The sequence below is a fragment of the Theobroma umbraticum genome, unplaced genomic scaffold (genome assembly GCF_002168275.2).
Source record: "Theobroma umbraticum cultivar Fairchild unplaced genomic scaffold, ASM216827v3 scaffold_130.0, whole genome shotgun sequence".
In the NCBI taxonomy this organism is placed as follows: domain Eukaryota; kingdom Viridiplantae; phylum Streptophyta; class Magnoliopsida; order Malvales; family Malvaceae; genus Theobroma; species Theobroma umbraticum.
In genome coordinates this window covers 3,430,919-3,458,813 of record NW_018397264.1, presented here as the reverse complement: position 1 = coordinate 3,458,813, position 27,895 = coordinate 3,430,919, and the positions used below count along the sequence as shown (strand labels likewise).

Genomic DNA, 27,895 nt, shown 5'->3' with positions numbered 1-27,895 from the left:
CAAAAATTATGTTTTATAGAATGAATGGTTGTCTTTTCATAAGATGATTATTGTAACAATACTTTTATCCAAAGATTGTGTCTTATAAAATGTAAAAATGTCTTTTAGACAAAGTAGTGTCTTAATGAAAGAATTGTATCCTTAAAAAAGAGACACTTACAGGCTTATGTAAAGGATTTGTTGCCAACCATTTTAATACATCAAAACAAAAACAAAACAAGAGCAGAAAAATTAAAAGCAAAAGAAGTGTTGTATTCTAAAAATTAACATAAATACTTAAGTTCTCATCAACTACAAAAACATTCAAATTCCTTATAATCTACTTGCTGCAGAAAGTTTGAATATGAAAAGTTATCGTTTCAAATTATAACTCAAAAATTATGTTTTATAGAATGAATGGTTATCTTTTCATAAGATGATTATTGTAACAATACTTTTATCCAAATATTGTGTCTTATAAAATGTAAAAATGTCTTTTAGACAAAGTTGTCTTGATGAAAGAATTGTATCCTCAAAAAAGAAACACTTACAGGCTTATATAAAGGATTTGTTGCCAACCATTTTGATACATCAAAACAAAAACAAAACAAGAGCAGAAAAATTAAAAGCAAAAAAATTGTTGTATTCTAAAAATTAACATAAATACTAAAGTTCTTATCAACTACAAAAACGCTCAAATTCCTTATAATCTACTTGCTGCAAAAAGTAGACTCTAAGGCCAAATAACTTTATAAATCCTCAAGTGTATCTAGTAGTACTCTCGTAAAGTGCAAGACGAAGTTAAATGTTTGGTTCATTATATCCCTATAGCTATTTCAATTATTCCTTTTTGCATATCGAGTGGTGAAAGGAAAATAAGTCTTAACGATAACGTCTATTGAAAGGCTTGTCTTGAAATAAATTTTGCCGATTCTTTGAATTCCATTTAAACCTCTTTTTCCCAAACAATTTTAATATATAAGTGGTGTTGGAATTCAAAATGGCTTCACTTAAAGAGATAGTTACCAACATTGTCAAGTTAGATCGCTTTGAAGGAGGAAACTTTATTCGGTGATGGAAAAAGATGCGCTTTCTCCCTACAATTCTCAATGTCACTTATGTTCTAAATACACCAAAATCAGATAAAGAAAATGATAAAGAATCTATGAATCAAACTCGTTTAAGGCAAAAATGGGATAATGATGACTACATATGCATGCGACACGTTCTTAATAGAATATCGAATGCATTGTTTGATGCATACCAGAATGAAGCTATTGCAAATTAGAAGCAAGATACACGACCAAAGATGCAAGTAGCAAAAAGTTTTTGGTTAATCATTTCAATAACTACAAAATGGTCGATAATCATTCTGTTATGGAGCAATTACATGAGCTTGAATGCATTTTAAATAACTTTGAGAATATGGTCTTAAAATGGATGAAGCTATTGTGGTATCTTTTATAATTAATAAGGTTCCCCCTTCATGGGGAGACACTAAAAAAACTCTAAACATAAATAGACAAAATATCTCACGAGGTCCTTAATAATTATCTTTGAATAGAAAAAGATTATCATAAACAAAAAGTCAAGCAAGATGAAAAAGAAAAGGATTTTAATGAAAAAAATCTTAAGACTTCGAAGGTCCATTTGATGGAACACAAACTATCAAACAAATTGGTCTCACGCAACAAAAGAAAACATTTTGTGGGTATGAATTGTTAGAATTAACTTGCATACTAGGAATAGTTATTTAGGATTTCAAATTTGTAGACAGTTATTGTTAGTTTTCTTCTTTGCATGTTGTTAGTGGCATTAGTTGTCAGTTTGAATGTCTTGTTCAGTTATGGTTTCTCTCTCTTGTACTTGAACTTTAAAAAGGCTAAGATATTCTTATGAATATATCTTAATTTTCAGCCTCTGTTTTGCTGATATTCTTATCTTAAGTTTTTCTTTATCCTTTCCTTTCTCAATTTTTTCACATGGTATCAGAGCCCCTAAGGATCTTAAGGGATCTATGAAATTTTCATTTTTTTCCTTTTACCTTCAAAACAAAGAAAAACCAAGCTTGAAACTCTGAAACCCGAAACCAACCAGAAAAATTCAATGGCTTCCTCCAGCTTCAATTCACCTTCACCACCTGTTTTTACATGTGAAAACTTTCCCATATGGAGTGTTAAAATGAAAGCCTACTAAAAAGCTTTTGATTTGTGGGATGTTGTAAAGACCGGGAGTGAACCACTAGAGTTAAGGAGAGATCCTATTGTTGCACAAATCAAGCAACATAATGAGGAAGTTGCTAAAAGACACAAGGCGCTAACTTGTATACCCTCGGCAGTTTCAGATTCCATCTTTACTCACAAATGATCTGTGAGACAGCCAAGGAAGAGTGGGACAAGCTTAAGGAGCAATACCAGGGAAGTACCCGTACACGGTAGATGCAAGTGCTTAATTTATGGAGGGAATTTGAGGTATTAAGCATGAAAGAGGAGGAATCGATAAAAGATTATGGTGATAAGGTTATGAAAATGGTTAATCAGCTAAAGCTTCTTGGTGAAGAGTTGAATGAGATGAGAATAGTCAACAAAATATTAGAAAGTCTGCCTGAAAAATTTGAGTCCAAGATCTCATCATTGGAGGACTCTAAAGGTCTCTCAACTCTCACTATGACTGAGCTTGTCAACGCTCTCTAGGCTCAAGAACATCGAAGAGCCATGAGAAGTGATGATAAGAGTGAAAGTGCTTTGCTAATAAAGCACAAAGGAGGGGCTAACATAGGCAGCAAGAAGAAAAAAATGGAGAAAAGAAGACCAAATGGAAAATACCCTCCATGCCAATGCTGCAAAAAACGAAATCATCTTGACAAATATTGCTGGTTCAGGCCGAGTGTGAAATGTAGGACCTGCAATCAGCTTGGCCATGTCGAGAAGGTGTCTGCAAGACCAAAGCAAACAACCAAGATGAAAAGGCAGCAGTGGTTGAACACAAAGAGGAGACAGAAGAAGTTTTATTCATGGCCAAGATATTTGAAGTTTCAAAGAAGAATGAGGTATGGTTCATTGATAGTGCATGTTCGAATCATATCACTGGCAATGTCAATATCTTGGCTAACCTGGACAGAAACTTCAAATCTCAAGTTGAAATTGGAAATTGGGAATTTCTTAAGATTTGTGGAAGAGGCACAGTTGAAGTGGAAACTGCTAAAGGTATAAAGAAAATTCCTAATGTTTTTTATTCACCAAAAGTGAGCTATAACTTGTTTAGTGTTGGGCAGTTACTTGAAGAGCATTATTTACTTGTGTTTGTGGACAATTTGTGCACTGTATTTGATCCTAGTGGTAAGAAATTATTCTCTGTTGGCATGAAGAACAAGTGCTTTCCTTTAGATTGAAAGGAAACACATCATCAAGCTTATCAATGCCTAACTGATTAGACTGAATTATGGCATAAAAGGCTTGGTCATGTGAACCATGATTCATTGGAGCGCATGACATCATCAAATCTGGTTGAAGGTCTTCCTAGCATGATCAAGACAGGACAATTGTGTGATACATGTAAGTATGGGAAACAAACCAGAAAAGTTTTTCTAAAATAGAGCACATGGAGAGCTACTGACAAGTTGGAGTTAGTGCACTCGGATGTTGGAGGTCCCTTCTCTGAGCAATCATTCAATGGCTGTAAATACTATCTCACCTTCATTGAAGATAAATCTAGATTCAGCTGGTTTTATTTTCTTAAGCAAAAGTTTGAGGTGTTCAATTGCTTTGTTAAGTTCAAAGTGTTTGTTGAAAATCAAGCTGGAAAATCAATTAAGGCACTTAGAACAGACAATGGAGGTATGTCTCTGATGAGTTTGAAAGATACTTGGTTAAGTGTGGCATAAAACACCAGCTCACAATTCCCTACAATCCACAACAAAATGGAGTAGCTGAAAGAAAGAATAGGACTTTGCTTGAAATGGCTAGATGTTTAGCTTTTGAAAAAAAACTACCAAAAATTTTCTGGGCTGAGGCAGTTAACACTGCCAATGATCTGTTAAATATCATTTGCACCAAAGCTCTTGCAAATGAGACCCCACATGAGTCATGGTATGGTGTTAAACCATCGGTGAGTAGCTACAAGTTATTTGGATGTATAGCTTTTGCACATATTCCAGAATGTAAGAGATCAAAGCTTGATGAAAAATCTAGAGTTGCCATCCATCTTGGACGCAGTGAATCAAGTAAGGGTTATCGACTCTTTGATGTAATGACAAGAAAAGTTTTTACTTGTAGAGATGTGGATTTTGCAGAAAACAAAAGATGGAATTGGATCTCGAAAGAAATTGAGTTGTCAGATGACTTGAGAATTGTTGATGACAGTAAAACTGCTCCAGCTGAATTAATAAATGAAGAAGATGTTGATGACTTGCCTGTTCGAGGAACTAGAAGTCTTCAAGAAATATATCAGAGGTGTCATGTGGCCATGATTGAACCTTCATCATTTGATGAAGCCTTCAAATCTGATGATTGGAGAAAGGCAATGCAACTTGAGCTTGAGATGATAAAAAAGAATAACACATGGCAACTTGTTCAAAGACCAACCAATCACAAAGTTATTGGGGTCAAGTGGGTCTTTAGGACCAAACTAAATACTGATGGCACTATCAATAAGTTGAAGGCTCGATTAGTAGTAAAAGGTTTTGCTCAGGATTATGGTATTGATTATACTGATATTTTTGCCCCTGTTGCAAGACATGACACTGTCAGGTTATTAGTTGCACTTGCAGCTAAAGAAAGGCAGCAGATATGGCACTTAGATGTTAAATCAGCTTTTTTAAATGGCATACTTGAAGAAGATGTTTATATTGAGCAACCACAAGGCTTCACAGAACCTGGAAAAGAAGACATGGTTTGTAGGTTAAACAGGGCACTTTATGGCTTGAAGCAAGCTCCTCAAGCTTGGCATGGGCGAATTGATTCCTACTTGTGCAAAAAGGGTTTCATCTGCAGTGACAATGAACCAACATTGTACATAAGAAATTCTGGTTTTTGGCAGCAAATTGTAGTCTCTATTTATGTGGATGACATACTTCTTACAGGTCCAGATAGCTCACTTATGGCTAGATTCAAACAAGAAATCATGAAAGAATTTGAGATGACAGATTTGGGGTTAATGACCTATTTTCTCGGACTGGAAATTATTCAATCTGATGAATGGTTTTTTATCCATCAAAGGAAGTATGCTTTCAATCTACTGAAGAAGTTCAGAATGAGTGAATGCAAGCCTGCATCCACTCCATTAGCTGCAAATCTGCAACTAACAAAAGAAGATGGCTCGGGTGCTGCAGATGCTACATACTACAGAAGTATTATTGGTAGCTTACTCTATTTAACAGCTTCCAGACCTGAAATAATGTTTAGTGCTAGCTTAATGTCCAGATTCATGCAATCACCAACCATGAATCATCTCTCGGCAGCAAAAAGGATATTAAGGTACATCAAGGGAAGCATTGATTATGGAAACAAGTTTTCCAAAACTTCAAGCAGTGAACTAAGAGGATATGCTGATAGTGACTGGGCAGGTAATATTGATGACTCAAAGAGCACCTCTGGTTTGTATTCTCATTTGGAAGTGGAGTTTTTCCATGGCATTCTAAGAAACAGGAGGTGGTGGCATTGTCATCTGCAGAAGCTGAGTATATCTCAGCATCATCAGCTGCCAACCAAGCTATATGGTTAAGGAAGATACTGCTTGATTTGGGAAAGCCACAACTGAATCCTACTGTTCTTTGGATTGACAATCAATCGGCTATTGCATTAGCCAAAAATCCTATTCAGCATGCTCGCACCAAGCACATCAGAGTAAAATATCAATCAATCCGAGAAGCTGTGAAGAACTTGGATATTGAAGTCTGCTACTGCAGTTCAAATGAGCAATATGCTGATAACATGAATAAGAGTTTGTCAAATGATCAGTTTATATGTATGAGATCTAATTTAGGTGTCACCAAATTAAATCTCAAGGAGGTGTGTTAGAATTAACTTGCATACTAGGAATAGTTATTTAGGATTTCAAATTTGCAGACAGTTATTGTTACTTTTCTTCTTTACATGTTGTTAGTGGCATTAGTTGTCAGTTTGAATTTCTTGTTCAGTTATGGTTTCTCTCTCTTGTACTTGAACTTTAAAAAGGCTAAGATATTCTTATGAATATATCTTAATTTTCAGCCTCTGTTTTACTGATATTCTTATCCTAAGTTTTTCTTTATCCTTTCCTTTCTCAATTTTTTCACATGAATGACAAAAGTTATAAGATCAAAAAGAACAAAAAAGCGCCATGTTTCCATTGTAAGAAACTTGGACTTTCAAGACAAAATATAAACTTTTGAATAACCAGACACAAGGTGTGAACAACAAGAAGTTTGTGGTTATGGTTTCCAAGGTCAATCTTCTCCAAGATGATTGAGCATGGTGTATTGACACTGGTGCAACTAAACATGTATGTAGTGATAAAAGTTTCTTCAACACTTTAGAAATAGTTAATGATGGAACCGTGCTATACATGATTAAATTATGTACTATGATGTACAAGAGTTTCCTCCACTACACAAGCGAAAAGAAAAGGTACTGTGGAACTCATGTTTACTTCTTGAAAAATACTTGTACTAAACAACGTCTATTTTGTACCATAAGTTAGAAAGAATCTTGTGTCGGGTGGTTTGTTGAATAAATATGATTTTAAATTAGTATTTGAAGTAGATAAGTTCAAACAAAAGGTGAACAATATGTGAGAAATGGATACTTACATGAAAATATATTCAAGCTTAATATTAATAAAATTGTTACTAGTTCTACTTATATTAATACCTCATTTACTGTTCATGATAGTAAAGCAACATTGTCTAATTTAAGTCATAATAGATTAGGCCATGTTTATTATAGAAGAATGCATGATATGACTAAACTAGAATTGATATCTAATATTGATAGAAATAATGATATGTGCAAGATATGCATGGTTACTAAAATCACAAGAAGCTCATTTCCTAAGGTAGAAAGAAACTTCAAATTGCTTGCATTAATACATTTCGATGTTTGTGATACGTATAGTACTCCATCTATTGGTAAAAGAAAATACTTTAGAACATTTATAGATGACTTCTATAGTTATTATTATGTTTACTTATTACATGCCAAAGATGAAGTAATGGAGAAATTAAAAATTTATAAAAATAAAATTGAATTGCATTGTGAATTGCTAATCAAATGTTTACGAAATGATAGAGGAGGTGAATATTATGATCCCAAGTATTTCGAGTTTACTGGTATTATTCATGAAATTACCGCTCTATATGCACTAGAACAAAATGGTGTAATGGAACGTAAGAATTGAGTTCTTACGCAAATGGTTAATGTTTTGCTTTCTAATTCGGATTTGGGAAAAGGATTTTGGAACGGAACCTTATTAACAGCTTGCCATATACTACATAGAATCTTAAACAAAAGAAGTAAAACTACTCCTTATAAGCTACGGAAAGAAAGAAAGCCAAACCTTAATCATTTAAATGTTTGAGGATGTCGAGCCATCGTAAGAGTTCCAGAATTAAAAAACAAAATAGAGCGAAAGAGGAATTGCATGTATATTTTTAGAATATGTTGAACATAGTAAAGTATATCATTTTATAGTGATAGAACCTAATGATTCATATTCCATTAATATAGTCACAAAATCAAGGGATGATATCTTTGGTGAAACAAGGTTCAATTCAATTCTAAGACTCAAAGAACTAGTAACAAAAAGTGAAACTTTTAAAAAATGGTGAAGAAACTATTGAGCTTCAAAGAGGTAAATGAATTAGAAAAGCAAAGATGTATGAATCCAATTTCTTCATATACTTAGTAAAAGGTATAAGAGAAGAAACATGTAAATACTTACCTTACTATTTTAATGTAAAAGGTGAAGGTGATCCTCAAACTTATGAAGAGGCAATGAAGTCTCGAAATGTTTCATTTTGGAGAGAAGCAATAAAAAATAAGATAAACTCGATGATGGGAAATAAAACTTGAAAGTTGGTAGACCTTCCACCAGGTTCCAAGTCAATAGGCTGCAAATGGATTTTCAAAAAAAAAAAATGAAAGTTGATAAAATCGTAGGCAAGTTTAAAGCAAGGCTAGTGGCAAAGGGCTTTAAACAAAAAAAAGATATTGATTATTTTGATACACATGCACCGGTAACAAAAATAGCTACAATTGAAGTGCTTATAGAACTTGAAACTATACATAAAATAGTAATTCACCAAATGGATATTAAAACTACATTTCTAAATAGTGAATTAGATGAAGAGGTATAAATGGAACAACTTGAAGGGTTTTTCTCTCTTGGTCAAAAAAAGAAAGTATGTAAGCTTGTGAAGTCTTTGTATGAATTAAAACTAGCACCTAAATAAATGGCATCAAAAGTTTGATGAAGTTATGGTAACTAACAACTACAAGATCAATCAATCTGGCAAATATGTTTATAGTAAGTTCCATAATGGTAAAAATGTCATCATTTGCCCATATGTAGATGACATATTAATCTTTGGTACTGATTTGTAACAAGTGGAGGATACAAAAAAGTTCTTCTCAAACAATTTTGACATGAAAGATATGAGTGTAGTGGATATCATTCTTGATATAAGAATAATGAGAGACAATAATGGCCTAATATTATCTCCATCTCATTACATTGATAAGATTGTAATGAAGTATGGTAAGTTAAATTGTACGCCAATATCTACGCCTTATTATTGTAATCTAGAGCTAGTACCCAACAAAGACAAACCAATAGCACAAAATGAATATGCAAGAGTGATTGGATGCCAAACGTATATTATAGTGTGTACAAGGTCGAATATTGTTTTTGCGATCGGGATGTTAAGCCGGTTTACAAGTAATACAAGTAAAGAATAGTAGTATGATATTCATAGAGTTCAAAATTACTTAAAAGAGTACAAAGAATTATGGTATTTGTTATTTAGATTTTCTTTTGGTTTTAGAAAAGTATACAGATGCTAATTTAAACTCAAATAGAACAAATCATACTTCTACGATTAGTTGGGTCTTTACAATTGGTGGGGACGCTGTTTCTTGGGATTCTAATAAACAATCTTGTCAAGCGAACTCCACCATGGCGATTGAATTTATAGCCTTAGTATCTACCACCCCAGAAGCGAAATGGTTGAGAAATTTACTCTATAAGATTTTGTTGTGAGCTAAACCAATGGCACCAATCTTGATACATTGTGATAATGAAGCAACGATATAAAAATCATAAAATCAAGCATATAATGGAAAGAGTAGATATAGTGGACTTCGACATTGCATTGTAAGACAAAGAATTAGTGATGGTATAGTCATAATAAGTTATGTGAGGTCTTATGGAAATTTATCAGATCCGTTTATCAAAGGTCTAAAAAAGAACTTGGTAATAAAGACTTCAAAAGGGATGGGTCTCAAGCTTATCAACTAAAGCTCCAATGATGGGAGCTTACCTCAACACTTGTGGCCAATTTGCAAGTCTTAGGTACTGACCATTCTACCACATGGATGATTGCAAGTACTAATTTATATTTTTCACCCTAAGCTATCTAGTGCTTAGTTCCCATAATGTGTAAGGTAAGATTGAACAAAAGTTATTAATAGACCCGTAACATGTATATATTGAAGTAATATAATTATAGGATACTTCCGATAGAGGCTACCTATGTGAATGGAAGTGTGGCCGCTTCTAAGGGCTAAAGGTTTGGCTCTAGCAGTACTCATGAATGGATGCAAAACACAAAGTCATAAAACTTGTTAGCAAAATAAGATACAAAATGAGTAAGGAAACTTGTGTGTTTTTAGTAACCTAACTAGTCAAATGAAGAATCGATGATTCAATGTTTGGTCAACCACTCAATTTAGACTAAAACCAATCACACTCACTAAGTGAAGATTTAAATCTACAGAATACCTTCATTTATGCACAAGATTCTCAAAGTTGTTGGTATTTGAAAATTTTGAAAATGATGGGGGATTGTTAGTGCATTTTCCAAATAAAAAATTATTACACGTAATGAAAAGCTATCTTAACTCAAAAGTTATATCACATAAAATGGCAGTGTGACTATTGGCTTGTAAGTAAGTTTTTCACCCAATTCCATTTTAACCCCATTTGCACCAACATAAACTAGTAGACAATGCCGAAAGCATTACAAACATGCTAAGAGCGCACTACACACAAGTTATGAGCTATTAAGCTTATTTGAAGAGATTGGAAGTTATTTCGCCATCACCTCCAAGATGATTAATTTCTCTACATTTGCCTAAGTTGTAGATTAAAAATTAAGATTGAATGACTATTTCACAATGATGCCTTAGTGATCAATTTCAATGGATTCCTCATCATTCTATTTTTTGAACAGAAAATACATTAATAAATTTCAATAGGAACTTGATGACTTATTTCACAACATAATATCACTATTAAGAGGCTTTATCACATGTTGATTTGTCCAGAGTATGTTGTGGCTTTATATATAGGTTGGGCATCTCTATCTATTGCTAATTGTTAAATTGGATGCTTCATATGGTTTTGAGTTGGATGCTAAACATGGTATTGGAGTTCAAGTTGTCTGCTGCCCTGTATTTTTTGTCCACATGGTAGCTTGAATGTATTAGTTTATAACAATGGGGCCAAGATGTGAAGGGGAAAAGGTTAAATGGTGCTATCCCACATCAGTTTAGTTTGGGGTTTGCCTCTGTCTCTCTCGTTCTCTTGCTCTTAAAGTCATGATGTAACATATAATATGCGGAAGCAGTAATTATCTGCAGAGTACTGAATACCTGTCAAGCTGTTTCTCAACCCATACTTCCATCCATGGGGAAACTTGATTTTCAGAATAGATAAGATCATGCGGAAGATTATCAAGCACCTGCGGAAAAAGCATTAATATAAATATAATTTTGTATGCAGGATGTAAAATGATCCACTAGGACTCTAATAGAAGCTTGTCCAGAAACTACTAAAATTTGTAGGTAAATATCATTTTCTTTTATTCATGAAAATAGCTTGGTATCAGTGAGCATGACAAGGTTAAGATGTAGGGTCTGTTCACATGGCATAGCAGGAATTTGTAACTATCAATTTCTCATCAGCTGGTCTTACCATCAGCTCTAAAAGATCATCGTCATAGCAACTAGTCAAAACCTACATTTATAAGTTTATATTGATCACCCTTGGGACAAGTAAAATTAAAGAAGTCCCATATCCCTGTTATTATCATTTTAACTCTTAATACTTGACCTAATCATTTATTATTTACATCAATGCAATAAATGTGCAAACTGAACACTTTTAAATTATCTACCCATTGCTCAAGTAGCAAAAACTAGCCACATGGATGTGGTAAGATTGAGCCAAGCTAAAGCATACCTCAAGCATTATTACCCAACATGGTTGTTGCTCCACATCTCCTGTTAAAAATGAAAACTAGTTTAAATTTCTTTATGATTGAAAATATAAGCCAAGAAACAGCTAAAAAGAGAGGCATACCACTAATGAATCATTTAAGAGAACATGGATGAGATATTACGATACAGATGCCATAAATTTCATTCCCTTCTATGGCTAATGAATCACAGAAACTACAGAATACTGACTGTGAGACAGCAGTTTGGAGAGAGAGAGAGAGCACCAAGGCAGTTGGAACATATGCGAGTATCTCTAATTATTGCTTATTTGAAGCATCTTCTCATTTTTATGAAGTTTTGCTTCACCATGCATGAAGAAGTACAGGAATACTACGGGGACTACGATTAAAACAGAAAAAATAACACATTCATAATGTGTTAAGTATGAACCACAATCATTTGGGTGTTAAAACTTCCCTGTTCATATTAGTGTGTATATAATCCAATTTGAAGCAGTAGAATAGATAAGAAGCAATCCCATGTCAGAGTTTAGGGTCCGTGATGATGAGTTTCTGGTTAGCAGTAAGAAATAATTGGGTTTGACATTTTTAAGCTTGCTTTATTTGAACAGATCTCCTATAGCTGCCAACTGTATGATGGAAGTTTGCTTCTTTTTATGTAAGTTACAGTAGAGGAGTTGATAGAAGCAATGTAGTTGCTTGAATTTGGTTATCTCTTCTCCAAGCATTGGGTTTCTTAGGCATCTTCTGCCTCTCTGTTTTACCCAGCACATTGTAATTTTAAATGCAGATACATGAAAATCAAATGGATCACCCATTTCTACAAGTTCAGAGTCTTGAAAGACTAAAAGAAACATTTGAAAATAACATTGTTCAGAGTCCAGAAACCTAGCATAAGCAATCACATGAAGATCAAAAGGATCATTCTTAGCATCACATGCATCTATTAAAATTAACAATTATTCAAATAGAACTGAAATAAGGGCAATACTGAAGGCGGCCTACCCCATCCACTTCTGTCAGTAGCATCGCGGTGTTCTACTTTAAATTTTGATAGGTGACCATGTACTTCTCCAACAGTCTGTTTTTGTATCTCTGCTAAAGCAGGACTAATTTCCACTGAGCTGCAGGAAACAGAGAACTTAACATGATTGAACACAGTGTTAAAATAATGAAAACAACGATAACAAGAAATTCATGGATGCAGGCCATCAGCATGTCCAAAATAAATAGAGACAAAGTAATTATTCAATTAGTACAAAATACATCTTACCAAAAAGGTAAACATATGGCAACAGATACAAAAGCTAACGTGGTTAGCTTTTATTAGAAAAATGCATGAACAATAAGCAATCAGATGCTAAGAAGTTAGGGTTTGTCATGCTAAATAAAGGTATAATTAACATGCGTACGTGTATGTCATACTGTTGTAAACTCTTGGAGGTGCATTCAACATTATGTAATCCATTATTCCCTTTGCACAAGTTCCAGATCCACCACCAATTTCATATATCTGAGCACACATAACAAGAAGCAGAATCAAGTTTTAAGTTTAATCGATTAAAAAATTAAGTTTATATCCATAAATAAACAATGATTCCCAAAATTTATGGCTGAATCAAAATATCACCACTAGTTACAGAGTTACAAATTGGCAAAAAGATGCATATTTATGTAGATAAACAATTCAAACAGAGTCTACATTTTGTAGGTCTACTTTTTGTAGATGTCATACAAAAACAAGGTGGTTGTCATGTACACTACGATAGAGGATACCAGACATGAATGGCTAATCCTCGGAGTACAACAAGATCAAATATAATTAACAATCCAAAATCTTTTCAAACATAGTTTGATTAATGCAATACCAGATAACCACTGATAAGCGCAACAGATATAAAGTGACAAAAACTCATCTTTTTGTTTCAGAATGTAGATTATTTCCCTTGTAAAACTATGATACTGCACCTTTGCAAGAACTATTTGTTCACCTGTACCATAACCCTAGCTTGCACATGAATACTAAGGGCCTCTTAAGAAATCATAGCTTCTGAGGCTCTGCAAACCATCATTGTGCTTAGGAAACACAAGTAGTTTAGGTTCTATAATCTACAAAACACACATAGTTAGATAAACATATTAGGATCTTGAAATATGACTTGGTTTCCACAAGTTTGGCATCTTCTGGCTACTTTCTCAATTTCTATTTGCCAAATGAAACTGTGAATGAGGGCAGCTCAATGTTTTGTACCCAATCATTAACTCAGGAGGATTCAAAGAGAAATTAGAAGCAAACCCAGAGTCCCAAAGCATACAGTCCAAAATTTATACCAGAAATTTACAAGTTCTACTTTTCAACACAAGCAATCCCTTTATCTATGGTAGTAACATGCATACTATCAAGATCACTATAGAAAGTTATCATAATCCACAATTGAGAAATAGCGATTTCCCCTAAAAATCATACAACAGTTTTTCTAACAAAAATATTTAAATAGGTCCAATAGATTAAAACAAATGGAAGCTCAAAGAATAAAAACTGACAGCTTGTATGTTTTCCAATACAAAGAGACACAGGAAACTCACTTTTAGTGGAACTGAAAGGTTTGCTGTACGCATTATGGCTTCAGCAATTCCTTGGGCATACCATGGCTACAAGAAGACAAAGCTCACAACATCAACAAATAAAAAAGAAAAAAAAATACCCCAACACTGCTCCTGCAGTGAAAAAGGAGTTAGCAGTTTTGCCATAAATGAAGCTTAAATTAATAGTTTAATGGCCATGAAGAAGAAGAGATCAACAATACACAAGTGGTTATACACACTCACACGTCCGAAAAACGTCCACCTACACATCAACATGCTTGCATTCATGTATACCGAGAGAAAGAGAGAGCAATCAGAAGTAACCATCATATCGCAGGACGCAGAGAAAATCAAATAAAACATAAATCAATGTGTATTTCCCGGCTCATACTCCTATGGTCACCTTAAACTCAAGAATACATGCAAAGAATTCAATGTCTTAGCTGCAAAACCATCTCATGTGTGATGTTTATTAGTAAGTCAAACTGCTATTTTAATATGAAGGCACATGTAAATTACATAGCCAAAGGACTGGTCTTCTTGAAGCCAGGGACTAGAAAGAACAATTTCCTTAATATTTTATTTCAATAAAAATCTAATCCATACATGATTGCATCAATTAGAGACCTTTATTGGCATAAAAGCCATAATAAAAAGATATCATATCTCTTCAAGTATTTTTAATCTCAACAGTCTAAAAGAACACAAGAAAAAGTGAAAAGGGGCATATAAAACCCATAAAAATCATATTCTACATTAACAGGAAAAGTAGCATGAGCAATGTGACACCACAATACATGCTGTAATACTGAGAAGACTAAGCTTCTTTCTTGAAATAAAATAAAAGAAATAAATGAATAAGTAGGCCTTGCTCCAGTGCCAGTAATGTTATGGTTGTTACTGCAAGTGGGTTACCTTAAAAAGCTCCACAGGGGTGAACCATGCAATGCCACTCTGCTTATATATTTTATCCAAGTGTTTCATATAAGCTTTCCTTCCTAAAACATGCCAAAAGTTTGGTGCTAGCATTAGCAATATAGCCTACAATAAAAGAGCATCCACAAATAAATTTTTTAAGGACCACATCTACTTCACTTATAACAGTGATCTATTGTAGTTTTTGCATTTCTTTGTAATGGTGGATTATGAAAAAGTATATATATATATATATATATATATACATATTATATAAAAGCACAGCCTTTGAAACAAAAAAAAGAAGCACAGCATAGATCCTATGAGCATAAATTTGATGGCCCGTGCAAAGTAATGCAACTAAATCAAGCTAATAAGTGATCAGTATTGAAGTCTTAAAAGCTGCTTCCATAAATCATATCCTTTGATGAATAGCCTTTTTCTTTTTTTTTAATCTGTTGGTGTCTGGTATCTTAACTATCCCCATCATTATATTCAAAAATCACCAGCAATCCAATGACAAACAACCAAAAAATTACATCTCAAAGAGCTTACAGTCAACAAAATCCCAAAACTTCCAAAAATACCTTCAAGTTGGTTGAACTTTATGCTCCTCTCGAGCACACCAACTGAACCTGACCTTTGTGAGAAGTACCCATGTTTCGGATCGTACAATGCCCTATGTATGAAATCCCTAACCTAACGCAATTTAATAAACAAAATTCAACCCATCAACCAAAGTTACATAAATTACAATCAAAGCAATTCAAATGATGAAGCTTTCGACTGCAAAACAGCACAAAGCAACCAAGTAAAAGGAAAAATCCCATTTAGAGAGTACAATAAACAATGAAATGACAACAAACAAAGTTGAATGCAATTAGCACAATGCAATAATACTAATAAAATATCAAAACAAAGTGAAAGAAAAAGAAAAACCCTGGAATTGAAAGTGAAGAGGAAGTGAAAATTACTTACAAGAATGGGTTTCTCTCCAACAATGTGGGTGGAGAAGAGAGCTTGAAATGGTGAAGTAAAGGGCTCATTTGTTGTAACTTGAGAGAAATAAATAAAGAGTTAAGAGAAAATGCAAACCTGTAAATTACACTTGAGAGAGAGAGAGAAAGAGAGAACCTTTAAGCTTGCTGAATATGAAAGGAAGAAGCTTTTTTTTTGTGTGCGAACGAGAGAGCATGACTTGAGCCTGGTGGTATTCTTTGTTGAAGAAACTGAAAATTTTAGCTTAGCATTGCTCAGGGTTTTTGATTGGGGAGTGGGACTCCTTAAACCCTCCTCCCCTTCTCCCACTTTCTTCCGTTTTTATGATTTTAATAATATAAAATGGAAGGAGGCTGTGAGAAGATACACTCGGCCTGTGATATCACTAATTGGGCCTAAATGCCATCTCGGATTGGTCTCACTTGTCTATGCAAACAGAAGCGAAACTCGGGTTCCATTGCCAGGCACCTCTTTATGGGGCATATTCATAGGAATTTTACTGTACATGTTTCCTTAATAGAGGAAAGTAATAATCTCAATAGATATGAAAGATCAAGATTAGACATTCCTTGACAACGAAGAACAGTACATGCTTCCTTAAATAAAGTACTAATTAGGTTCTGAATTACATTATTGAGTTGCAGGGTTCTTAAGCTAACAAATCAAGGAATTTCAAAGAATCATAATGGAGGAGGCAACGTCAACTTTCTACTATGTGAACATCTAATGTTTGTGTGGATGAGGACATCTAGAAATCTTACTGAAACCATGCCATTTGTCAATTATTATCCATGTATTATATGAGAGAAGAAATAGGAATGGGCTACAAGAAATTAGCTGTACCAACAAAGAAAGGAAAAAGAAAGAATTGGGTTTTTCTAGCAAGACAAACTTCCTTGGTTTATTTGACATTGTTTGAAGAAAAAATGTATGGTACTTGAGTACGACTCAATGATAATGAAATACCAATGGTCTATGAAAGGACCATGCAAGGCCTCCAACCCCAATGGGATTTTTACCTCGAGGAGGTATTTACTATTTAAGAATTAATAATATACTGTTCATATAAAAAGCAAGCAAGTTGATTTTATCAAATTGCAGCAACTTGTTTATTTTTGGTACCCTATGTCATTATTGTATTGAACAAAAAGTACAAAACCCTTCATTTAATTGTGACAAGAAAACATAAAAAGACTAAGATATGCAAAATTCAATCACCAGACATATATTTCCAAGAATTTCATCTATTTTATAAGTATTTATTCTATACATTGTATTGTTGAATGGTGTATGTGCAAGAAGGATCATTTAAGTAGACTGAGTATTATTTATGAAGGAAATAACTAACTAAAATAATGATAGGAGATAAAAGAAAGGTGTATGGGGCCTTTAATTATTTACTCTTTCCTTAGTCATAAACAAATCCACGCATAGAACAGATACATATGATTCTATCCAAAGATGTCCATTGGGTGATTAAAATAATGGTTGGCTTTGTATGCTTAAAGCTTACTTTTTTGCCTGAAATCCTTTCCTTTCCATCTTCTTTTATTTATTTATTTTTTTGATTCTTTCTTAATTTAATACTCATCAAGGGCAGTTGATTTATTAGCTAAGGGTGGATTGATAATCAACTGTGCCATGTGACACATCTGGACTTAATTGTTTTTTGGCTTCAAAATTGGCAACTAATGGCTGTATTCTTGCTGCAGCTAGAAAGATAACTTTGAACTGCAGCATCCCACATTTCACATGAACAAGTACCCTGGCGTATTCCCTTTGGAAGGCCAAGGGAAGGAAAGGATTGTATCTGATATTTGCTTTGACAAACATATATATATATATATATATATATATATTTTAGTGGTGGCCGGCTAGGAACTGAAAGAATTTCAAACTGTAGTGATGCAAGCACCTGCAACCACTGCTAATTCTTACTCTAGAGTCAAGATTAAAGTATTTTTAGAATCATGAGGTACGATAGATATATTCCAGCAAAATTGTGAGCTGTAGTGTTGTTCTTTGAGCAGACATCAACATAACTTCATGTTATTTGTTGGGAAAGACAACATCAGAAAAGGGAAAAAGAGATCATGGGTGGCAATGAATGTATTCCTCAAATGCAAAGTCAATTGCTGAGAGACTATGGGTTTCACAGTCTTCATGTAATTCCTATAATTGACTAAATAATTGTGGTTGGTGGATTGATTTTTGGCTCATATCTGTCTGCCTATGTGATGAAAGTCCACAGTAGTTTTGGTTGGGGACTAGGCCAGAGGACTAGAATTGTTCAAGAGTGGTCCTGTCCTCTCCAATAGGTTGACTTCAATTCTTGAGTGCCATAATTTAGAAACAGTCCCAGACCAAGGGTTTCCATAAAGAACACGAGAGAGAGCAGCCTCCATTTTACTGAAAATCTTAGAATGTGGAGGGGGACCCAAAATCATGTTCAATGGTTTAAATCAACCCACTTAACAATTTCTTAGATAAAAAACTAGGTGACTAAATATGTTCCGCTTCCCCTGCTTTTCTTAATTGATGACAATCAAATCAAAAGTCAAAACCCATGAATAAGGCTACCATTAATAATTGATCCTATCAATGAGCTAAAACATTATTAAGGAGTTAGGTTGATATATGAGAACCTGGTCTTTAGCCAGCTTGCTTCTAGATAGTGTATATACAAATAGGCTATTCTTCATGTGTATAAAATATGTAAATGTTCTGGTACCATTTGAAAAAGATAAGACCAAGAAACAAGTGAATTATCTTTGGCCCAATTATATCTACATCCTGTTTTAGTAGTTTAATCTCTTTCCAATAGGGTGGTGGAAGGTGGCTTGCCTGCAAACCTAATCATGCCTCAAATGCATTGTTTTCGATACGAATCATATTAAAAAAATTTTATTGTATATAATTTATAGAACATATTATATTACCCCAAATAAGCTATGCTTGGTTCCACTTTTGTTCAAGTGATTACTTTGTTGACAACCGACTCCTTGTCAAAAATAACTTTTCGTAAGTGGCCATTGAGGCAATGGTCCATGTTTTTGGTTCGACTGGCAAAGTAAATACACTTCATCCGAAGGAATTAAAGGAAACAAAAGTTCTATGAGATATCTCTTCATTGCAAGTTACAGCTTTTCACCAAGTTGGGTCGGTTTGGATTGTCATTAGAAAAAGGAAAAAGAAATAAAGACCTTCAGCAACTTGATCTAAATTAAATCTGCAAAATGTTATATCGACAGAGGACTCTGTAATCATACTCTTCCTAGTGTATTTTTTTTTAAAAAAGGAACAATAAACTGTGAATATTTTTGATAAATAAGGGCCAAAAAGAGGGTGGGGAGAACTTAGAAGCAAGGCAGGCAATGATAATATTTGATTCTCTCTGTTTGTACTTTGGAGCATTAATTTAGCTCAGGTCTATGTTTTGTCTGGAACATGAAAAGAAACCTAGGCCCCAACTTTGTTAACATTTCCCTGCAATAAATGCATAAAGCTCTCGGTAAAGTTAATATTGTTGTGATGTCATTTCGTTGTGCTGCAGCAATTGCAAAGTTGAGAGAGAGAGAGACAGAGAGAAGAGGAGGAGGTGGTCTTGTCAACAACACAAAACAAAGCAACCCCACTGCAGTCACTATTATTGGGAAAACTGCTAGACTTTTTGTCTGAAAGTTGTTGTCAGCATGCCCTCTTCCTCTCCTTCGCCTGGAGCTTCTCTTAGCACCGTGCTGTTTACACATTGGTGGGGCCTCAAACTAGCCGCCCTTGGTTTTCTGGCCTCCTATCCCCTTGGACTGGCTTTGTCTTCCGTTCCCTTATCCACCCACCCACAGGAACCAGGGCACATGGTTCCGCATGCTCGTTTCTAGGATGGCTAGAACACTTTGCGAGAGAAACGATCGAAAGAAGGAATGGCAGATAGTGCTAATCTTACTAAATGAATTTTGGAGGGGATTACTGGTGAATATATTTGATACTATCTGCACAATTCTATTCATTCAAACAACCAATATCTACCCGTGGGTGTAGTATGTGTATGTTTTTCCATCTGACAGGAGTAGGAACTTAGGAACAGGGGAAAACGTTGTTATTCCTGAAACCAATTTGGGTCATGGATCTTGATCCTGGTTTACAAATTAATGCAGGTCGGTAAGGGTCTAACCCTGCTAGTCCGCAACTTCCATATTCCTTGGGTTTTATTTGGTTATAAATGTTGGAAACAGGGAGTGATTTTATGAGAGGAAATCATATTCGAATTCAACGGTTTCAATGATTTGCTATTGAGCTGATCAAAAAAGGGTTGAACTGATTGACCACCCCTAACTCCCAAAATAAAAAATTCCAAAAATATGCAACTATGAAATAGGGTGGGTGGACTTTGTTTAAATCGAACCTCTGATGAGCTTGTGCGTTTGTTATATCCATGACAGTAATACAGCTGCAAGTTATGGTAATTGAATCCCAGGATACTTCAGATAGGGGTGAGCAAATAGAAATCAAATCGAACAACCGAATCGAACTAAAATGAGTTCATTTTTTTCGATTTAATTAGTTCGGTTATTCGGTTATTTCGGTTAATAAAATTATTTCGATTCGATTTCGGTTAGGAAAAATTCTAATCGAATCTAAATAAAGGTATTTATTTTAAAAAAATTTACTTGTATATGATATTTTGATTAAAAATATTATTATACATAAATTGAAAGAAAAGTATTTATTTTATTTATTAGAATTTTTTAAGATCATTTTTAATATTTTGTAACATTGATTTATTTAAAAAAATATAACATAAATAAATATATACAAACAAAAAAATTTGTTAAGTTCGGTTTTTTAAAACCGAACCGAACTAACCGAATTAGTTTGGTTTTGGTTAGTTATATACTTTGGTTCAGTTTCTGTTATTTTTAAATAAAAATTTGATTAATTCGGTTATATACCTCGATTCGGTTTCTGTTATTTTTAAATACCAATTCAGTTAATTCGATTATTGAATATCCAATAATCGAATTAACCGAACTAATCATTTTTAAAATGAGTCTTGCTCTATCAAAAATTTTTAATAGTAGGCGAAGGACTTGCTCTATCAAGATTCGATTCGATTTTTGTGTTGTTACTTAAGACTTTGAAGTCTTGTTTACATGCCAAGACAAAGTAAGAATCTTACTCTTTTCGTCTCTAACAGTGTAAAAGCGTATGAGGCCAAGCAACCTGAATTTTGCAAGTGAAGAATGGAAGTCTTAGCGTCACCAATCTCGTATGAAGGATTTTGAGTGTATAAGTATAGATTTTATTTTTAATTTACTATATATATTTTTTAAATTAAAAATATAAATCTATAACAAGTGCTATTAAAATAAATTTAAATTAAAATATATAAATAAACATTTATTAGTGTAAGAATCTCTTTTTTTTATAAGTAAAGAATCAATACACAATGATTATAAGAGTTCTTTTCTATTAATAAAGAATCAGTGTAATAAAGATGTTGTATAATAAATCTTCTATAAGTAAAATATGAGATGAATTTGATTATATAAACATAAAATCTTTTTTCATTTATCATATATATTTTTCAAATTAAAACAGTGCTCGAGACTCAAATGACTAACAGTGACAAATAATAAATTATCCTTAATCACTACCAAAACTCCCGCTAATATCAATGATGAACTTAGTCCAACGATCTTCTTTTTCCTTTTGGAATAGTAGATTAGTAATGTAGCAAGATTTACTGGGGGAAAAAGCGAAGGGCACAGAGTGATAAGAAGGAGAGCAAGTGGCTGTCTATGTAAGCTTTATTTTATTAAGAAATCTTTTGGCTTCCTTCTATAATTGTTCGATCAGCACATTACTAAAAAAAAAAAGTGCTTCAGCGGATGCCTTGCCAAAAGTTAGATAAAGAAATTATTATCAAAAAGCGTTGCCACTGATCAACGAAAGAATAATAAAAAAAAATTAATTAAATAAAAATGTGAATGCCAAAAAAAAAATCAATTGATATTTTGATTAGTAATATTTAGTAAATAAAAATTTATTCGATTTAAAAATATATATAATAATTTAATTGAGTGTAATGTAATAATAAAAATTTATTTAAAGTTTTAAAAAGTATTAATTATTATATATTTTTAAAATTTAATTTAATTTCCTATCAAATATAATATAATTAAAATTTGAAATTATTTTTAAAATGAGTCGAACGTCAAAATTATATAAACTCAAGTCTTACTCAAAACTGAGCCCCATAACCATAATTGACATTTCTATGTAGACCTAAAGCAACATTTCTCAATTTAATCAAATAAATAAAACTTTAGAAAAAGAAAAAAACACATAAAAAATGGGCCGACTAGACAACACGTGGCCCCCTCTTAATCTTACAATACTTGTATACATACACACCAAACCTATGCATATAAAAAGAGGAAAAACTAAGAAGATGTATTCTTTTATTATTTTTATGAATAAAAAAATTGTATTATAAGTACAAATAAATTGAATAAAGAGCGGGGAGAGAGAGAGTTGAAAGTGAAAGACAAAGACACAACAACACATCGCTGTCTTAACCTCTGCATGCCTCAAAATTCACTCACTTCGCTTTTATAATTCTCTTTCTCTCTTCTCTCTCTTTCTGCGTCCCTTTCTTCTTCTTCTTATTCTCTCTCTCTGTCAATTTCGGGGCTCCGTGCCCCGAACCCGAAAGCAGAGAAGGAAAAACCCACTTATTTACTCCCATTGGTTTGCCCTGCATTTTCCTCCGCTTTCTCGAGAAAAGTTTCAGAAGAAATGTACCCGGCTATTCGGTCGTTACCGTTGGATGGAAATGTGGAGATTATCAGGGGTCGCTTGATGGGACAACTTGCCTGGTGATGCTTGCTTGGTCCTAACAACGGATCCAAAGCCTCGACTCCGATGGACAGCCAGGCTCCATGAACGTTTCGTCGATGCTGTTACTCAACTTGGTGGCCTGACAGTGAGTTTTTGTTTCTGGGTTGCCTTTGCTTTTGCTTTTGCTTTGAACTGTACAAACGTGATTCCCCCCCCCCCCCCCCCCCCCCCCCCCCCTGCCCCCCCCCCCCCCCTTCTTTTTAGGCATAGGTTTAATTTTTATTTGATTGAATAATAATGTGTGGTGCTAATGTTAATTAAGGTTTCTTTTTTAATAAAATTTTGAGTTAGCTGTAGTTTTAACTCTTTACGCATGTGGTTCTTGAAAAGTGGTTGCTTTCTTTTTTGCCCTTCTCCCTGTTGTTTTAGGTGTTTTTTTTGGGTTATGTGATTAAATAGTGATAAGATTTGGTCATTGGGTTCTTTGGGACTCATTATTGTATTTGGTTTTTGGGTTGGTTTCTTTGTTTTAGCTCATGCTTTTGAGACTTGGAGCTTTTTTTTTTTTTGCTAATGTGATTGGAAATATTGTGTTTTTAAATTAATTCGTTTTCTTATTTTCGTTGCTTGAATTGTGGTCAATTTGTATTTTGGAAACTCTGGAATTTATGTAGTCATGGATCACAGTCCAAAAATTGTATTTTGCTTTTGGAACTCAGGGTATTTTTGCCCTTTTTTGTTCCTATTTTCGATTGTTGTACTAATTGGTATGATGGTGTTTGATATAGTTGTTTTATAGGCTGAATTGAAGTGATTAAAGGAGTGGTCTTTGCCTTTTTTTGGATGAAGAAGTTATGTGCTTACCATGTTCTTCATGTCAGCTTTGACTTAATTACCAGCCACAATTGTTTTTCAATGTAATCATTGGTATGATTTAAAATCGTGTTCTATATTGGTAGTGGTAATATCATTTGAAAATGGATCATGACGTCTTTGAACTTTACCTCATTGCTATTGGCTCTTTCTCTGTAGAAGATATCTGCCAATTCTATATTTCTGACCTCTTGTTTAAGATATTACTGGAAGGAACTCTCATCTTATACATGTGTACAGAAATATGTTTGTATAAACACGTAGACATTGACTAGCTCATTCATTGGGCTTAGTTTTGTTTGCTTTTTATTCTTCTAGTACTACTTTCTGGTTATCTATTCGAATTTTTTGTGCCCACTATATGCTTCTGGGGTACTTCTCTAGGGATAAAATGCAACCAAAAGGACAAAACATGTTTTGGAGCCATTAAGTTCAATAATTTTGGTCAGCATACTTTTGTTGGAAGACAAACTAGAGCAACTATGGTCCTTTGTCTTGGTCTGGGAAGAATATTCTTGCTATTAGTATTTTCCTCCTGTAAAAATTATGCCAAAGGATTAAGATTTTAAATAAGAGCAAATTACAGGGTTTGTGCATGAAGTTATTTATGCTGGAAACATAGCTTGTAAGAAATAATTGTACAAGCGTCATAGCACAATGTTCTTTTCCTCTTACCTTTTGAAATATACAATATTTCTTTTTAAATGCAATGCTCAAGTAGACAGTAGGTTAATCTCCTGGACTTGTCTCCCCATGAATTTGTAGCTCATTAATTTTGCTGTCTAAAGTTGAATTCTGAGAAAATTGCTGACTAAAATAATCCATTCGCTTGTAATTGTAATAATGATGCTGGTAGAGAATTGAAATCCTATTGATGGTTAGAGGCCACAAACTGTAGGAAAAGAGTATGAAATAGTTGATTCTATGAGTGATTTTGGGACAAGATGGCAACAGGTTTGTCTCAATGCAGTAAAATAAACATCATATAAATAACAAATTAAGAAAACCATGTGTATTTTGTGATGGTGAGTTGGCAACCACCTACAGTTTCCTACTTGGTTCTTCAAACAGGCACTGGAAGGGGTTTTAAAGATGCACCTTAGGCCACTAGTGTTTGTCAATTAAACTTTCTTTCTGGTATCTTTTGTTTGATTGAGGCTTACCGCTCTGCTGAGTCAAAAATTTTTGCCGGCTTGGTTATGCTCTGAGTTTGAATCTCAGAGTGATTTTACATGAACCAAGCCTGCTGACTGACAACAGCATTATTAGAGTCAATGTGCATGTACCCTTCTGTTATGTCTTATTGCTCTTGCATTTAGTTATTCTAAAGTTATGAATCTTGATGTAGCTTGTTTTGTCTGATATGCATTTCAGAAGCAACCCCTAAGACTATTATGAGAACAATGGGAGTAAAAGGCCTTACGCTCTATCACTTGAAATCACACCTTCAGGTTCGTTGTTACTATCATCTCTTCAATGATCATGATTTGAAGTTGTTCCCTACAATGTATTGGTGATGTCATGTCTTCAGCCCCTGTCTTTTCTATGTCAAAGATGGATATTGTTTTGCAACATGATCTACCATAATTTGTTATTCTCTGTACCGAAGAATTTTTGCATGTGTTTGTGTTGGGAGGAGGGGGTTTTACCAGCTAAGCTAATTGAAATTCTTATAATTTACTCAATGTTCCTTCTTTGCAGAAATACCGGTTGGGGAAGCAATCATGCAAGGAATCAACTGATAACTCTAAGGATGGTACACATCTTGGTCTCTTTGAATTAGTAATTATTAAAGAGATTTTGCATTCAATAATGAATATGGTAACTTCCTCCTTCTACCTTTTGTTTTGTACCTTTGATGTACTTAAGACCAAGTGCCATGACTATTTAACTGTTTTGACTTTGCCAAGAAGAGACCATTGAGGAAAGGTTTCTATCATATTCCTCTGGTTTATTACATCACCACGAAGAGAAGCAACTATACTCTAGAAGGCATGAGCTTTTGGTGTTTGATAAAATTATCAAATTTTGCTTTTAAAATTCCTTCTATATATATTTTGCATTTTGGTCAGTCTTGGCATTTAAACTGTAAGTTTTTCAGACATGTGTTCTTGGGGTTTCGATAAAATTACCAAATTATGTTTTAGGTCAGTCTCGGCATTTAACGTCTCTAATTGTTTTCCTTTCTGCCATGTGTATGATGTGGGTCATGGTGGAGGTCCTGAGAATTATCTCTTGTCAACTGCTAGGTGCCAGATAATAGCTATCCAAATTCTTAATTGACTGGTAATGAGATGTATCTTTGGTGTTTCAGCTTCTTGTGTTGCAGAAAGTCAGGACACTGGTTCATCTACAACATCAACATCGAGAATGGTGGCGCAAGATTTGAATGAGTATGCTATTTCTTCTCTTGTTTGATGCTCTTGTTAGTTTTCTTAGGCTTTGGATGAGTGATGAATTTCATCTTCCAAACAGTGGTTACCAGGTTACTGAAGCTCTTCGAGTGCAGATGGAAGTGCAACGGAGACTACATGAACAGTTGGAGGTTGGTTTCATAAGCTCTGGCTGTGGCTGCTAGATAGTGGCCTGGACTTTTGGTTAGCATTAGCTTTCTTCAGTACTTGTATGATTAATTATTGACATGTATATGCTAGCTAATGAAGTGATATTGTAGAAAGCCACTTGCTTATTTTGAAAATTTTTGAGTGACCTCAAAAGGGTTTTCCTTCTTGTTGTATTATATGATTACTCTTTCTGGTGGAAGAAACATTTTCGTGTGTGATTTTTCTGCATACTAATGGTTTCACTTAGCAGGTACAGCGACGTCTTCAACTTCGGATTGAAGCACAAGGCAAATACCTACAGTCAATACTCGAGAAAGCCTGTAAAGCTCTGAATGATCAGGCTGCTGCTTCTGCTGGTCTTGAAGCTGCCAGAGAAGAGCTTTCTGAACTCGCTATCAAGGTTTCCAACGATTGTCAAGAGATGATCCCTCTTGATAACATAAAATTGCCTTCCTTGTCTGAACTTGCTGCAGCTCTAGAGAACAAAACTGCTTCCAGTATGCCGGCCCGAATTGGTGACTGCTCTGTTGAAAGCTGCTTGACTTCAACTGGGAGCCCTGTTTCTCCGATGGGTGTTGGTTCACAGGCTGCTATTATGAAGAAGAGGCCAAGGCCCTTGTTTGGTAATGCAGACCCTTTGCCCTTGGATGGCAACATAAGGCAAGAAATAGAGTGGGTGATGCCTAATATTAGTTGAGTAGCAGGACCTTTCCATCTTAGAAATGGTACCTTCTCTCTTTTTATTTTTTCCCCTTTTGTTTTTACTCCATGTCTAGTTATTAATCTAAATGTCTTTTTTCTTTTACCAACTGTACCATCAGCGGTCTGTATATTCTAAAAGCAGATCCTTTTGAATATGGGGTTACCTCTAAAACTTTGCATTGCCTTCCCTTGAACAGTATTATGGCACAAGATTTCTATAGTTCAGCTTTAAAGTTAGGTAAAATACCCTTTAATAGAAATTATCCTCAGGAGAGCACCGGAGCTCTTTTAGGGAGGTTTTTTTTTAATTAATAAAAAGTTAATAAAATTATTTTTTTATTTTTGTTACATTATCAAAGTGATGAAAACGGTTCGACTTATATGTTAAGTGGAAAATTTTTTTCAAATGCGGAATCTTTATTTTGAAAATTAATAAATTTTTATATAATTTTGATCAAAATATAAAGATGAAAGTACTTTACTCTTAAAGTTAACATAGACTTTATGATCAAGACAAGAATATAGTTGGATTTAAACATAACATATCTCCAAAGACTATCAAAAGACTGACTCCATGGGAGTGCTTCTGATTTTTCTAATTTTAATAAATTGTTTCAATAAGAAATGGACTTTATTTCCAATTCCATTTCAGCCTCCCAATTATATGATGAGATCCATTCGCTGTAAAATTTGCAATAGATTGTATTTATAATCATCATTATTATGCTTTTGGTATGCTGTCAGGGTATTCTCAGGTTTTGTCAAGAAATAAACAGGAGTCTAATTGTGGTGGAAAGGTTGGGTGGAGTTCTATGAGTTTCCTAATTAAACTTGGTGTTGAAAGCTTAAAATTTTTAGTTTGGAACTAGCTTTTGCCTCGATATTACTATTAGTAGTAATGGATGCTAAAAGCAAGGAATTCCACTGAATTTTACATTGCTTAATATTTTCCAATAATGCAATGAAGATGTTATTGAAGATTTAGTAAGGTCAGAACCCTGCT

At 34.0% G+C, this 27,895-nt stretch overlaps 2 protein-coding genes across 3 annotated transcripts in view; one reads left to right on the top strand and one right to left on the bottom strand.

Annotated features, from left to right (window-relative positions):
• The window catches only part of LOC110422188 (NADH dehydrogenase ubiquinone complex I, assembly factor-like protein (DUF185)), a 20,317-nt gene extending 4,121 nt beyond the window's left edge, over positions 1 to 16,196 (bottom strand). Inside the window, exons 1-9 of one of the 2 annotated variants that reach the window (XM_021436000.1) lie at positions 16,049 to 16,196; positions 15,893 to 15,969; positions 15,502 to 15,613; positions 14,915 to 14,997; positions 14,000 to 14,065; positions 12,826 to 12,926; positions 12,419 to 12,537; positions 11,416 to 11,456; positions 10,827 to 10,915 (exon numbers count right to left, since the gene is read on the bottom strand). In XM_021436000.1, the coding sequence (XP_021291675.1) occupies positions 10,827 to 10,915; positions 11,416 to 11,456; positions 12,419 to 12,537; positions 12,826 to 12,926; positions 14,000 to 14,065; positions 14,915 to 14,997; positions 15,502 to 15,613; positions 15,893 to 15,969; positions 16,049 to 16,109 (749 nt within the window). In that variant the 5' untranslated portion in view covers positions 16,110 to 16,196. The remainder of the gene's footprint in view (positions 1 to 10,826; positions 10,916 to 11,415; positions 11,457 to 12,418; positions 12,538 to 12,825; positions 12,927 to 13,999; positions 14,066 to 14,914; positions 14,998 to 15,501; positions 15,614 to 15,892; positions 15,970 to 16,048) is intronic. The other variant, XM_021436001.1, reaches the window with a different exon arrangement.
• Positions 16,197 to 22,468: 6,272 nt separating this feature from the next.
• On the top strand, positions 22,469 to 27,075 carry LOC110421622 (Homeodomain-like superfamily protein). Its single transcript, XM_021435252.2, is given in 9 exon segments — positions 22,469 to 22,745; positions 22,748 to 22,777; positions 22,780 to 22,902; positions 25,001 to 25,077; positions 25,328 to 25,382; positions 25,941 to 26,019; positions 26,102 to 26,171; positions 26,441 to 26,809; positions 26,811 to 27,075. Coding segments are annotated over 9 exon segments (876 nt in total). The 5' UTR covers positions 22,469 to 22,711; the 3' UTR covers positions 26,850 to 27,075.
• Positions 27,076 to 27,895: the final 820 nt, after the last annotated feature.